Consider the following 14,118-nt stretch of genomic DNA (forward strand, 5'->3'; position numbering starts at 1 on the left):
TCATTTTCAACTGACACCTGACTTCCTTCTTCACTTCCCTCACTGCTGGAATTTTCAGATTCCTAGAGACAGACAAATCAAGTCATTATCACTCAAAACCTGTACTCTCTTATAACCCCACCTCCCTTCAAGATGTCAGTTATTTATGTGAGGAGGCACTGATCAGTTTCTACAATATGACACATGACAATATAACTTCACAACTTATCCCATCTCGCTCACACACAGAGCATTTTTTCCCCCTTTGGATGATACTTGACTATCATAACTGCAATAGTCACTATAAACAGTAAAAGTAGTTACAAAATGTAAAATCTTAAAGTGAGCAAATAATAGCCTATAATAACATCCTATTTATTTTTACTTAGGTGTACATAATATGAAGTAAATAAATGTAATGATACCAAACAATCAAAATATTCAATGACGGATGCAATTTATTCGTAACTCCAGGTCAATTTTACAACGAGAATGTGATCCACAATATTTCTCTCCATCTGTCAACAAATCATAACCTATAATCACGCCCTATTTTTACTTAGGTGTACATCATATGAAATAAATATATTATTATGCCAAACAATCAAAACATTCAGTGAGAAATTTAAAGTAACTTCAGGTCAATTTTACAACGATTGTGTAGTCCACAATATTTCTCTCTGTCTGCTTCCTTAGTGTCAACATTCAGAGTACGAAAGCAAAACAGATCCTTCACTGGATAACACAATGGGCTTTCAAAATACAAGAGAAAACATACCATACAGCAATGTAATAGATAAGATCAGACAACAATAGTCGTCACACTTATATGGCAAAAAATCGAAAAGTCGCCGCAAACCGGTCCGTCCTCCCTACCGACTCTTTGGCGCACTGCCTTCCGGAAAACAGCACCCGTCTCCGGCAGTGAGAGCCGGGTAGATCCCGCTGTTTAGTGACGGTGATTGTGTCTTGTTTTATCGAACAAGAACAAGCGATTTCGATCAAAAAACTTGAACTCCCAATGTCTTCCTCGCTTTCCACTATGCATGGTGGGTCAGGATGGCTCTCACAACACTTCCATAAGATTATAAAGACGAGGGCGCTTAGTCGGCGGAGCCATTTTCAGCTCTACAAGTGGAAAACAGTTCAAACTCGTGAAAAAAAACAGATCTCAACGTCCCCATATCCGTTTCCGGTTCCGGTTAATTGATGACAACTTAAAGTATATATAATACAAAGCTTGCAACTTTATTTTCCGTTTTTGATACACTGGAAATACTTTTAAAATGACGGCCGCTCTTGGGCGCTATGGGGTCTAGATTAGCTACTTCAACCCTTGCTAGTAAAGTGATTTATATTATTACCACAACAAAAGAGAAAGCGTTGCGTGGGTTCTGCCAATGGACAAACATGTATGACAGGTTCTCTTCGGAATGGGCAATAAACAAAAATAAGATCCCTCAGAAGATCCAAGATCCGAAGATAGAGGCTTACTTTACCTTTTACCTTTACATTTTTTATCTTTGTTCAGCCATGTAGTCAAGAAAGGCTTTTCTCCTCTGCAAAATGCGGATACCTTCTAGGCATGACCGTTAAACCAGCTGGCAAAAGATGAGTCTCCATTTTCATGCACAGGTGAAATCTGCATGTAATAATATTACAGGGTGTTGGGATTACTATTAATATTAATATTACTACTACTATTATTACAGGCTAATGATTAAATAAAAGGTTACAGGCAAAATGGATATAGGGAATACAGGAATTTTATTCTTAAAACTCTGAAAATCCTACTTTTTCCCAGTTTAGTATGTATCTGTATTTTCATCTCCGTCTTTGTTTACACAAATATAAAACAGACACATTTATTGATTTAACAATATACAGTACAATATACAATATACAGTAAAAAAAAATAAAGCAATAAACGAAACAAAATTCTCACTCTGATAAGAAGATTTATTTAAATTCTATTGTTACGTAAAAAAAATAAAGAAAGCAATAAATGAAACAACAAGTTAACAGTTAAACTAAACTAAGGCTAAACACAATACTAATAAACATGCTTCCTCTGGAAGGGAGCCAAAGTTACCGACCCCGGTACACCACAACTCGAGTTTAGCTGATAACAACCAACACACAGCTCGGAAGCTGCCAACTGGCACACTGCACACATCACCACACTACGGCCGTAACATCTGTTCATGCAATCAAACATCTGGATACACATTTTGGATGTTGTTGGGACCCTTAGTGTTAGCCTTTCATGGTTTGGTGTCTGTGTTTGTTTCGGCCCCAGGTTTAAAGTTAACATGCAACAAAATGCGATACTTAATATTTTCCCCATATTCTGCTAAATTGTGGTTGCTTTGTATAGTTTTATTTTTTGCATGTAAAACCCCACATGTTATCAAGCAAATTGTTGCATTGCATTTTTATTGCAGTTATTTCACATTGAAGGCCACTGGACCTTGAATGGTGAAACCAAGGTAGATGAACGTTGTGTTCGGTGTTGTTCGTATGTTCGAGTTGTTGCCCGCGATGTCTGATCCATCCTCTTTTGTCACCTTGATTCTCTTCCCTCCGATACATGCAAACACTTCCTGTTCATGATTCTCTTGTGGCGCGGTGAGAAAGCAGGCCTCTCCCCTGACCGGGAGAAGGATCTCTTGGATCTCTGGGATTTCCCACACTTCTCCACTGCTCCACATTTCATCGATCTGTTCTTGCATGTCTTTTCTTTTCTTTTTTTCATTTCTGTCACCCATTCGTTGGTTAGTGTTCACCTTCTGTCCCAAGATTGCATCCAACCTTGATTTGTGAACCCATCTGCTCAGTCCACCGCCCCTTCCCAGAAAAAACAGTGGCAAGAGATAACGGCCTCGGAGATACTTGGCATATTTGTTCTCAAATGGGTCTTTCAGGAATGTAACATATTTTTGCAGGTCAAGAGAAGGTTGTGCAGTCTCTCCCCCTGTTTCTTCTTCTTCATCACTGTCCTTATCCTCCCATGTTTTTTCTTCTGACCCATCGTCCTCTGCAGCCTGTTGTTCCTCCACTTCTTCATCCTCTTCATCCGCTTTTTCTTGCTCCGTCAGTGGCTGTTCCTCAGGCCAAAACAGCAGCAGAGCCAAAAGGTAAAACTCGGGGCTTCTGCGCCCCACGTCCTCGACCAAGAAACGGTGTATTATCATTTTGAGTTCTTTCACCGGGGGGAGCTCAGGGGAGTCAGGCGCCTTGTTGCTCAAGATGATGTTGGAGAGGATGTACCTTTCAGCTTGTTTGACATCAGCATCATTTGCCTCGTAGGTTGTTTTCAATTCATTTTGGATTGCTTCTAAATCAGACACTGTTTTTTCAGCCTCTTGAAACTCAGCACGGCTTCCCTTTGATGTACGCAGGCCATGATACAGACAATCTAGCAGACCCGGAAAGCTAGTGGATTCAGTTGCTCGTTTTGTGGTGTACAGTTCGTAACAAAGTACAACGTCCCTCCAGAAGTAAGGTGGTTCTAAGCTTTCCTTGTCAGGCTTGGAATAGGCCAGGTACCATTCAAAAAACTCAAATTTGTCTTCAACTTCGGGTTTTAGGTTCGGGATGAGACTGCTGCAGTTGTTCTCAAAGACTATCTTTGCAACTTGAATGTAGCCAAAGAGGCCTCTGTTGTTGAAGGTATTTGAAAAGCTCACCACACCTGTATCCCCCATTTCCGGCCCCACCTCTTTCTCAGCTTTTTCCTCCACAGCTTTAAATGCTTCGATGGCCTCCTCACCCTTGGTTAACACGTTCTTCCCCTGCCGGGCTTCCCTCAACAAACTGTTCTTGTAAACTTGCCCCAGTGTGTCAGCCACATAGGAGTTTTTGGGTGCTATTCCTATGGCTCGCTTCGCCCATTCTTGGGCTTTTACATAACAGTTGCTCTCCTTTGTAATGTAGTAGAGACGTGCAAGTGTTTGAGGGAAAATGTGGTATGTCTTGAATTGACCTGATGCGGTTGTCAAAACAGAGACAGCGCTGCAAAAGTTTTCTTTATCTCGTATGTCCTCAATCAACCTTGAGAACTTCTTCTTACAGTTCTCTCCCATTTCCCTCTTAGTCAGCAAATCTTTGATGAGCTGGATTACATGTGGTTGTGCCTCATCTCCAGAAAGAGTAGACATACATTCCTTCACCAAGGCACTCCTGGAGACTTTTAAGACAGCCAGCAGCTGTACAGAGGCCTGTGCAATTTCTGTGTGAATTATACATACGTGCAGGTCGCCTCCGGTGCTTGGAGTGAATGTTTTGATAAAAGCGGTAAAAGGCTCCATTCTTTTTTCAAAGGGTGGGCCTCCATGGATGGGATCTGGAGGCCCAAGGATCTCCTGACACTGTGACATCGGTAGGTAGGACTCAGGAGCATACGCTTTTAGCAACGCCAAAAGAGAGAATAGCTTTGTGTTTTTGGAGTTTTTGTTTGATTTCACATACTGGGAAATCCCTTCAACAAATGGGTGCCAGTACTTATCCAAAACTTCTTCAGCTGTTAAATCCTCATCATCATCTGAAAGGTATTCACTTCCGCTGCCATCCACCAAAAGTCCTGTTGTCCTAGATGCCATGGTGATGAGCTGTTATTTTGACTTTGAGTTGGACATTGGCGAACCTGTTTTTCCTCTTTTGTTCTGCTGAGATGATGTAATCCAATACTCAAGTGTCATACACCTGTACAGGCAATAAGAGACCATGTTAATCATTTAATCTCGAACTACAAAATATTTAATCCCTCACATTAATATTGTTGCCCACAGATGAAGGTGCCAGGATTACATCTGCGTCAATATTCATGATGTAGCCCAGTTACTTGCCTAATATATTGCTCTGACCAGTGTCATGAGGACAAAACTGATATACTTCGAATAAATCTTACTGTTTGTCAGGGTTTAAGAGCCTTTGAAAATCCATAGAATTGAGAAAATACAGCTGCAGATAAAAACCTTGAATCTCTGAAAAGACAAGATTCCAGGAATTTAGAAAAAAAATGACACCTTTTCAGATTTTGGAATTGGTTTTGAAAGGTTGTGAAACTTCCTCAACTATTAAGGTTCACATAACCTTCTACTCAAGTAAAAAAAGGAAAGATTTGGCAAAGATTCTTCTGTTTCAGCAGCAGCACCTCGTTCACCACGAAGATGACAAAGTGTAAATGAGATCATCTTTCACCGCTTTACCTTAATCTCCATACTCAGCATGTAGTAATGTATCTGACAGATTAACGATTAGATTGACAGATTAATGGAGGCTCCAGTACCAACGCTAGGCATCACATCATAGCATATATCATTTTTGTGTCATTTTTGCTCTAAACATTTATCTTTGTATTGGTAGCCCTCAAAATTATATAGAACAAAATAATTACCTCCTTAAACAAGTCAAGTTGAAAAAACAAAGACTGTTGATGTGTATCCTGTTGTTACCTGTTTTGGTTCCAATAGGTGAGTGGATGGCACAAGGGCCTGAGGGTTTTATTTATAGGCTGCCAGGAGCCACTCCTTCATCCTTGTGCATCCAGAGAACAGGCTTCCTTAGTGATTCAGCAAGACTCTTGAAAGATGAGATGCCATTTACCCATCGCCATAGATCTGGGAACCAAAATTAGGGTTTCATGCATATGTAATGAGCCGTAAAACTAGACATGCCAGCCCACGCACACACCCCTCAACTGATCACAACAAAACCAAACACACACATTTCCAATGCGGATTTCATGCACTTTACGTGGTCGCGACACGTGTGCTAACGGAGTCTGACAACAACTTTGTTCCAAAGTTTGTCTCCAAAGACGGACTCAACTGCATCATCATCATCAAGCCAAGTAGAAGCCTGTTTCATCTGAAACAGTGAAGATTGCCTTGCTGCCTGCCTATCTGCCTGACAAATACACACACACACCAGCACGTGTGTCTGTGTGTCCTGCCTGCTACAACCTCACTATCAGCTATCCTGCTGAGTTTAACTCTGAAGAATCATCGGAACCTCCAGAGTGGGTCGGCGTTAGCCTTGAGAGACCCACAGCCTGTCCAGCAGCCTGCGTGCTCCAGCCTGCGTGCTTCACTCTGCTGCCTGCTGAGATCAACTGAACAGACGTCGGATCTTCATCCTCCAGCACCTCGTCGAGCCGAGACTCCTCACAGCCTCCCGGCTTCAGCGTGCTTCATCTCCCTCCGGACCTCCGCTGGTGTCGTATGTACTGATCATTGTCCGCTGGGCATCATATCATACATCACACATAGCTATTCCATTACATTCACACTTCACACACATATCACACACTTTATTACGGCTCCCTATGGTTATAGTAGCCTAACCATTCAGTTATTCAAAGATTCATTTGAGTCAGTTTTCCAGATAGTTATACTGTTGCCCCTTCATTCCTATCTTGCCGACTCATGTCTTCCACTGCTCATCTTCCATGATTGTGTCTGCTAAAATATTGGTTTAATTATCAGTATTGTATACTCACATGATCATTTATTCCTATTGCCATTGATTCATCACAATTCATAGGTATACCTCTTGTATATACTGTACTATATTCACTTGTATTTACCTGATTATTGAGTGTGCTTTAGTTTAGTAATAAATATATTATTCTGCATAAAGTCACCTCCTGTGTTCAGTGTGTGGGTTTAAATTTAAACATGCCGAGAGTTCACTCCTTCAGATGAGACCTGTTGATGCTGTCTGTTATCTGGTGCCGTTCTTAATTCTCATTGAAGCTAACTCTAAATTATATTGATATCAGACACCATTAATACCTATCACCTATCACCACTACACAGGTGTATTTGGGAAGTGGTTCTCAACGTGGGGTCTGGGGACCATGAGGGGGTTCCAGGGGGTCCCCAGCAAATTGATTATTTCATTCACAAGAAGTTAACACAATTAGAGAATTTAGGAGAATGACTATTTTGATCATAGCTTTTCTGTTATCTCTCTACCTGCAATACAGATAGTCATGGGATTCTGGACAAAATCATATCTAACAATAAAATATTCTCAGATTTGGGTCCGAGACAAAATCTCATCAAATGGGGGTCTGTGGCCTTAATGTGGACTAAATTAGGAGTACTTGATATGAAAAAGGTTGAGAATCACTGTATTTGGGTATTAATGGTCTGTGCAGCGTTTTCCCACCTTGTGAGCTTCACCAAACACTTGGACAAGCTGAGATTTTTCCTGTGGCTGTAAAAGTAAAAAAAAAAAAAAAAGGGTGGGGGGGGTGGGGGGGGGGGGGGTTGACTGCCTTATGACCGTGTGTTATTGGTTGTATTACTATAATACACTGTAACGGCTGTGAAAAAGTTTCCTCAGTCGGGACAATGAGGATGGATTTTTTTTTTTCTTCTCTATTCTACCAATTTGTTGACACTCAACTACCAGTCAATAATGAAAAACCCTTTGCAATATATTTTATTCACTGGAAGTGGGTCTGTTTTTCAAATGCACCATCAGTCAAAGGTTTGGACACACCACATTTTTTTTATTTTTACTATTTTCCACAGCTTAGAATAACAGTAAAGACATCAAAACTATGAAATAACACAAATGGAATTATGCAGTAGCCGCCCTTTGCCTTGATGGAAACGAAAGGCTTTGGAAAGAAATTCATACATAGACATCAACTTCACTGTTTATATTTGTCTAAGAAACCAATTCCAAGCATTTAAGCGTAAGCCTTTAGATCAAAATGGCTTTAAGAGAATGAAAAACATTAAATTCAATCAGTGTGTCCTCTCTTGCCCAGTATGTGGATGTGAGAGTTAAATGTAGTTGGGGCATATGCAAACCCTCTAGCTATACATGGTGTGTGATGGGACGGCCTGTCAGTATTTGGCTACCGCTGTACCATGCAGCCCAGGATGAAGAAAGCATTTACAATACCTTATTGAAAGAGTCAACAGGTTACAGCCTACAACATTTCTTATTGAGCAACACAAAATTAATAATTACACATACAGGTGAGGTGACAAGGTACATGTTTATTTTATTGCTCTCAATCCATCATTCTTCAGTTTCTCTTCAACTCCACCAGTTGTAGGGAAATTAGCATCCTGTAATGACAAAAAGAGTCTTAGAGTTAAAGTCTAGGGGGGAAAAAGGCCTTTTACTTTAAACAAAACGATGCAAATTTGAAGTCTTATTTAACCAAGCAAGTTTACCAGGACGATTCAGGTTTTTAGCTTGTTCCTAACCAATGTATGTAATGTTTTATATTTTTGTGTCCTAACTTTATCATATTACTGTTGGGATAGTGGGCTTTCTCTGGTGAGACAAGATATAATGAGGAAAAACCATCTCTTCTTGTTTATTCAAGCAGCAGCGTGTCGTCCGGACGTCAGCTGATGCAGGCTGGTGCTGAAAGGTCCATACGACACGAGACACTTTGTGTGTTCGGAGCTGAGCGCGACATTTCAGAAGTTTCTTTCCTATAGTCGACCCTCACCTGGCCGCCCGGCCGCTCCCTGCTGCTCCTGGCGTTGGAAGATCTGTCCGTCTTTGTCACTCCGCCAGCTCAGCTTGAAATCAGACATTCTGTGATTTCCCAGGCTTGTCTCCAACTGAAGCAAACACCAATATTACAAACTTAACTCTCTTCCTGTCACACTCTCCAGTTGTACCTGTAGCTAAATGTAAAACATGTCACTGTTTCTCTCTCTCTCTCTCTCCTTTATCAGTTCCCCAATGCTTCTCCACTAGGGATCGGACAATATATTGAAATTCAATATATTGCGATACAAAAATGTGACAATGCGTATCGTGGGGCAGAAAAATGAATGAATGAATATATTAGCTCCGTTTTATTCTGCTGTAGTAATCACAAATGAGACGCTTGCCCATCACAGTTTCACAAGTTCTCCATCCAAATTATATTACTTACATTTTGTAATGACATTTTTAAATTGTTGTTTACATTCTAGCGAGCCAATGCCATTGCTAGAAAGATTTGTGGCCCAGAAATAAACATAATTCTGCACAGTCAGACTTTGTTGTCATTGAACTTTTTATTTACTACATCGTATCGTGGCTGTATTGAATCATGAACCCCGTAGCCCTAACAGCTCTTCCTCTCTCATAACAACTCTCTCTCTGTTTCTTCCTGACCTTTTGTAGTAGTGTGGCGCTGACTGTAGAGTCAGTGAGATCCACACCGGTGCTCATCTTCATCCTCACCACCATTTTCCTAGCTTTGAGACCTGCAGCATCCCAACACAGAACCACACAGTCAGATGATTCAATTCAGTGCACTTTTTTTTTTCCTATCGCCATTAATGCCTACAAAGAGTCTAAACCCACCGATGTATTTGCCAGTCAGATGCTTCTATTGTCTTGAACTATTTTTGATGCAACTGCAGTGATTGTTCCATTATAAATTAATGTTAGGAAAAAAATACAAAATACAATTTTTGTTATTTAAAAAGATGGATTACCTTTGTAAAAAAGACAAAACATTGCACTGGTATTACCCCCAACTGCTCTAGTGGAGCTGCTGCATGGCAAACGGTAGAAGATTGTGGTTATTTTTGACAATTTCAAGGTGTGTGTGTGACTGTATGAATGCTAAGCAGGGCGTTGCTGTAAACGAACCTGTGTGCTCTGTCAACAACTTCTCTTCTTCTTGAACCACAACTGCAGAAGGTTAAGTTTTGATAACCCCTACTTGATCAAAGCCACTTGTTTCAGTAACTCACCTCCCTGGCAGACGAACGGAGCCCTGTGATCGCACGGAGCGTCGTCCCAGCGCCCGTGCAGCGACATTGCGACAGCAGCGCACTTCTCGTTTCCGAAGTAATTGTCAGGACCGCCGTTCAGCCAGTACCTGAAGGAGGTGCCGCTTCCGTCGGACCACGTCCAGGAGTCCTTGAACAAGCCGATCCACGCTTTGTTGTTCCCGGCCAAGTTGTTAATCACCACGTTCTCCTGGCCATTCCTCACGCGGGCCAGGTCGGTGTGCTGCTTTCTGCAGATATCTTGACCCTGCACCCAGGTCCAACTTCCACCTGAGTAGAATACATACCTTACCATGCCATCACTCCTACCTACAAAGACACAAGACATTGAATATGAGGTTCTTATTCCGCAACAGGGTGGTGAGGTGAGTCGGTAGACCGCTCTTCAACTGAAATCCCCAGGTTCAAGCCCCCCCGCAACAGCAAGAATCTGCTCTGCCGAAGTGCCGTTGAGCAAGACACTGAATCAGTAGATCAATAGTAGACATTTTCCCTAACAGATTTGTTTAGTTGTTTTATGGCTTTAGAGTTACAAGCTCTCGGGATGCAGGGACATGCATGCAAAGCCACATCCTCTGACATCATATAGCCGCCTTGCCTGAAGATGGCTGAAAGGAAAATTTTATGGAAATTTTAGGAAAATGTCCACTTTTTGTACAATAACAAACTAAAAGTCACTTTTGGTGGAATTCACCTTTAAGTTAGTGTTAAGCCTGCATAAAGCTAATATAGTGAGTTCTGGCTGTATTAACCAATGTAGTGATTCAGTGTTAGTGAATGAGGATCTGTTGCATAAAGATGAACCCAACAGAGAATTTACTGTATAATGTTAAATACATTGTTTGTTTGTTTTGATCTCACCTTAACAAATTTGTATTTATTTTTTTGCTTTATCTGTTATGTTTAATCTGTTTTATCACTTCACTTCTGTGTTTTATTATTGCACAAAAACCCAAATCAAACTTTGCAGGCAGAGAGTTGAGTAAGCTGTGTGTGTTTTCTACTCACGTTCATAACACACAAAAGACCTGCCGCCCCCGCACACGTGGTCGTTCCACGTCCCTTCCTCTGCGATCTCTCCACACCCCTCCCTGCCCTTTGCGTCGTTCGGTTCACCTTCTTTCCAGTTGGTGAAGTGAGCGCTCCCGCTGCCGTCGGACCACAGCCACCGCAAGGGCCCTCGCCTCTCGAGCCCAATCCAGCTGGGTTTTATATCGCCGCCCAGAGCCTCGGCCAGCCGGTTCATGTCGTCCATGTTGTCTACGGTGGCCAGGTCAGCGTGCTTCAGTCTGCAGTAGCTCTGGGCTTCAGGCCAGCTCAAGGACTGGTTGATGAAGTGGTACTGGTGAGGTGGTATTATATGTCCTATATATCAAAATCCTGTAAGCAGGATTATTACCAATGGCTATATTTCAGCAAGCTATAAGCTTCCAAAAGGGGTTAGGCAAGGATGTCTGCTATCAGTATATTTATTCATCATAGTTATGGAAATAGTAGCATTTAAAATAAGGAATAGCACAGCTATTAAGGGTCTAAAGGTTCATGGTCTGAAATCAAAATCAGCATTTTATGAAATGACTTTCCATATTAACTCAGAAATAAATTATTTGGCAGAACTTACTAAGAAACTTGATTATTCCTATTGTATCAAGTTTGAAGCCAAATTCTGAAAAACATTATCCTCTTAGACTTGTTTCATGAAACATACAATTCATGAATTGCCCTGCAGTGCCTCAATCAAATGGATACATGATCGAATTGATGTAAGGTGAATCTACATCCCGGTAAATAGAAGAGAATTGACAAAAAACAAAAAAATAAAAAAATTCTAGTCAAGGAAAATATCTATCACTGTATGGAAAGTTACACTGTTAAATTTGTTCATTCCACAATTTGCTTGTTGTCTTTTGTCTCTTCTCTCTCCTCAGCATATACTTTTTGTAAAATATTATGAACAGAAAATATTTTGATTTATATGGAATAACAAACCTGAAAAAATAAAAAGGAAGAAATGAGAATGGTGGTTTACAACTAAAACACCTGTATTCTCTGAATAACACACTGAAGGCCAGTCAAAACTGGTTCTCTGCCAAACGTTTCCATTCTGCAAAGACTGTTTTAATGGACAACTTTTTTCTTTCTTTTAGCTGAGTAATCCCTTAATTCAATGTATATCTCCACTTTTGTCTAATGTCTGCCCATTCTTTCAAAATTCACTGGTGTTATGGTTACAATTTCAGTTTCTCTTTCGCCAAAAACTTCAAGAGGAGTTCACCAACAAATCTTATGGTTTTAAGCCAATTTATTGGAGACCTCTTGTTGCAAAACATGTTAATTTTTCAAATGGTGATGTCTATACTAAAATAACTAAAAGGTGACTTTGTGACAAATGATTCCTGTAGTTATGATCAAATTTAAGGTTTCTTTCTTTTTTTTTGGCCCTATAGGTTTTTCCTTGTCTTCACTGAGGGTCTAAGGTTGGTGGTGTCTGGTAGGGGTTAGGTAGGCCTGTTATGTCTTTCTAACATGTTATGTTGTGACTTGTGCTTTGTTTCGTTTCCTTGTGTTATGTTTTGTGGCATACTGCATTGCAGCATATTGTTTGTGATTGTTGATTAATTAGATCTAGGCTCGCTCTCTGTAAAGTCCTCTGGCACATGCTTTGTGATGAAGAGCGATAGAAAACTTGACTTGCCCAGGTATTTCCTGTGCTACACCCTTTACTGGAAAACGTTTATGATGTACTTATAAGCATTTCCAGTAAAGGGTGTAGCAGCCATAGCCATAACACCATCTTTTGATCTATGATAGGTGGATGACATGATAATAATACTACTACTAATAATGATGCATTTTATTTGTACTGTACTTTTCATTCACAGTGAATCTCAAAGTGCTACAGAGTTAAAAACAAAACATAAAACAAAAACAAAGAAAATAATCACTAAACAAAAGTTAACATGAAAAAGCCTTCATGAATAAAAAGGTTTTTAGGCCTGACTTAAAAGAGTTCAGGGTCTGTGCTGCTCTTAGAGTTAGACATGAGGCCATGCAAATAAAGTACTATCTTACAGTCATTGCAAGTTAACTCTCTCAACTGTGAAAACAGTAAAAAACAAACAAACAGGTGATGCTTGATGATGAAGTGACACCAACCTCCATTTCATTGTTTTCTTTAATCCCACGGCCAAAGCCAACAATACTTTGTCTCACTACCAATTGCTTCCCTGTGGTGTTTAAAAATGCTGTTCCTCAGGTTTCATCTTAGTGGAAATGAATCAGTGCGTTTGGCTCGGATCAGGCTGATCCTTCACTACCCAAGTCACAAACTCAGATCTTGTAGTAAAGCAAGGTAAACACGTATTTAGGTAACATGAGAACCTTCAGATGTATTCATGCTACCCAGACTGTCAGTTGGGAAATGCACTGTGGTTCTTGCCTTCAACTTTTCATTCCTACATCCAGCTGAGTTTACTCTACTGAAATCCATGGTGAATTAAATCATCTTACCATTGAGTAATTCTCAAATTTACAGTGAAAATGCAGGCCGCTGCTACTAATACTACTAATAATGATTTGTTGTTATCATCATTGGGTTTAGTAACAGAGACTCATACCTGCTCCCCCTCTCCACCACCGCTGTCAGACATTTTGGGAAGAACTTATTAATGTTCACATCCTTTGGTTAAAGAGCTTGTTTACATGTATAATACATCTTCTTCTACTCGCCTGTGGGCCTTTAAGTTATTTTATAAAATCTTACCCACTAAAAAGATACTACATTTAAAGAAAAAGTGAGTGCATGTAGATTTTTTCCTAGAGAGGATGAGGATATTATGCATCTCTCTGGCATTTTCCCATTGTTTCTTTCTCTGTTGGAAGGTGACTTTGTGACAAATGATTCCTGTAGTTATGATCAAATTTAAGGTTTCTTTCTTTTTTTTTTTGGCCCTATAGGTTTTTCCTTGTCTTCACTGAGGGTCTAAGGTTGGTGGTGTCTGGTAGGGGTTAGGTAGGCCTGTTATGTCTTTCTAACATGTTATGTTGTGACTTGTGCTTTGTTTCGTTTCCTTGTGTTATGTTTTGTGGCATACTGCATTGCAGCATATTGTTTGTGATTGTTGATTAATTAGATCTAGGCTCGCTCTCTGTAAAGTCCTCTGGCACATGCTTTGTGATGAAGAGCGATAGAAAACTTGACTTGCCCAGGTATTTCCTGTGCTACACCCTTTACTGGAAAACGTTTATGATGTACTTATAAGCATTTCCAGTAAAGGGTGCAGCAGCCATAGCCATAACACCATCTTTTAATCTATGATAGGTGGATGACATGATAATAATACTACTACTAAAAATGATGCATTTTATT

The 14,118-nt window shown here is 40.4% G+C and overlaps 2 protein-coding genes and 1 long non-coding RNA gene across 4 annotated transcripts; all 3 read right to left on the minus strand.

Annotated features, from left to right (window-relative positions):
* Positions 1–436: 436 nt before the first annotated feature.
* On the minus strand, positions 437–5,448 carry LOC139656963 (sterile alpha motif domain-containing protein 9-like). Of its 2 annotated transcripts, none has more exons than XM_071534619.1 (2): positions 5,378–5,448; positions 437–4,683 (listed from the first exon to the last, which is right to left on the minus strand). In XM_071534619.1, the coding sequence occupies exon 2, from the start codon at positions 4,578–4,580 to the stop codon at positions 2,424–2,426; it is 2,157 nt and encodes a 718-aa protein (XP_071390720.1). In that variant the 5' UTR covers positions 4,581–4,683; positions 5,378–5,448; the 3' UTR covers positions 437–2,423. The 2 variants fall into 2 exon arrangements, with proteins under 2 accessions (XP_071390720.1, XP_071390721.1); XM_071534620.1 differs by lacking the exon at positions 5,378–5,448 and adding an exon at positions 4,889–4,956.
* Positions 5,449–7,947: 2,499 nt separating this feature from the next.
* LOC139656958 (uncharacterized) lies at positions 7,948–9,211 on the minus strand. Its single transcript, XR_011696164.1, has 3 exons — positions 9,124–9,211; positions 8,465–8,579; positions 7,948–8,072 (listed from the first exon to the last, which is right to left on the minus strand). It is a non-coding gene; the product is annotated as an uncharacterized lncRNA (long non-coding RNA).
* A 464-nt stretch (positions 9,212–9,675) lies between these two features.
* LOC139656961 (C-type mannose receptor 2-like) lies at positions 9,676–13,399 on the minus strand. Its single transcript, XM_071534618.1, has 3 exons — positions 13,367–13,399; positions 10,758–11,091; positions 9,676–10,058 (listed from the first exon to the last, which is right to left on the minus strand). The coding sequence occupies exons 1-3, from the start codon at positions 13,397–13,399 to the stop codon at positions 9,676–9,678; spliced, it is 750 nt and encodes a 249-aa protein (XP_071390719.1).
* Positions 13,400–14,118: the final 719 nt, after the last annotated feature.

This window comes from Centroberyx affinis, unplaced genomic scaffold (assembly GCF_046629955.1).
Source record: "Centroberyx affinis isolate AG114_WGS23_722 - 3 ecotype Tasmania unplaced genomic scaffold, CSIRO-AGI_Caff_v1 ptg002592l_1, whole genome shotgun sequence".
NCBI lineage: Eukaryota > Metazoa > Chordata > Actinopteri > Beryciformes > Berycidae > Centroberyx > Centroberyx affinis.

What these genes read in the sequence shown, in the direction of transcription:
- LOC139656961 (XM_071534618.1), bottom strand. Translation starts at nt 13,399, where the DNA reads ATGTCTGACAGCGGTGGTGGAGAGGGGGAGCAG. An exon ending in GTGGTGGAGAGGGGGAGCAG is followed by an intron (nt 11,092 to 13,366) that starts GTATGAGTCTCT and finishes CCACCTCACCAG; the next exon opens with TACCACTTCATCAACCAGTC. An exon ending in GTCTTTTGTGTGTTATGAAC is followed by an intron (nt 10,059 to 10,757) that starts GTGAGTAGAAAA and finishes GTGTCTTTGTAG; the next exon opens with GTAGGAGTGATGGCATGGTA.
- LOC139656963 (XM_071534619.1), bottom strand. Translation starts at nt 4,580, where the DNA reads ATGGCATCTAGGACAACAGGACTTTTGGTGGATGGCAGCGGAAGTGAA.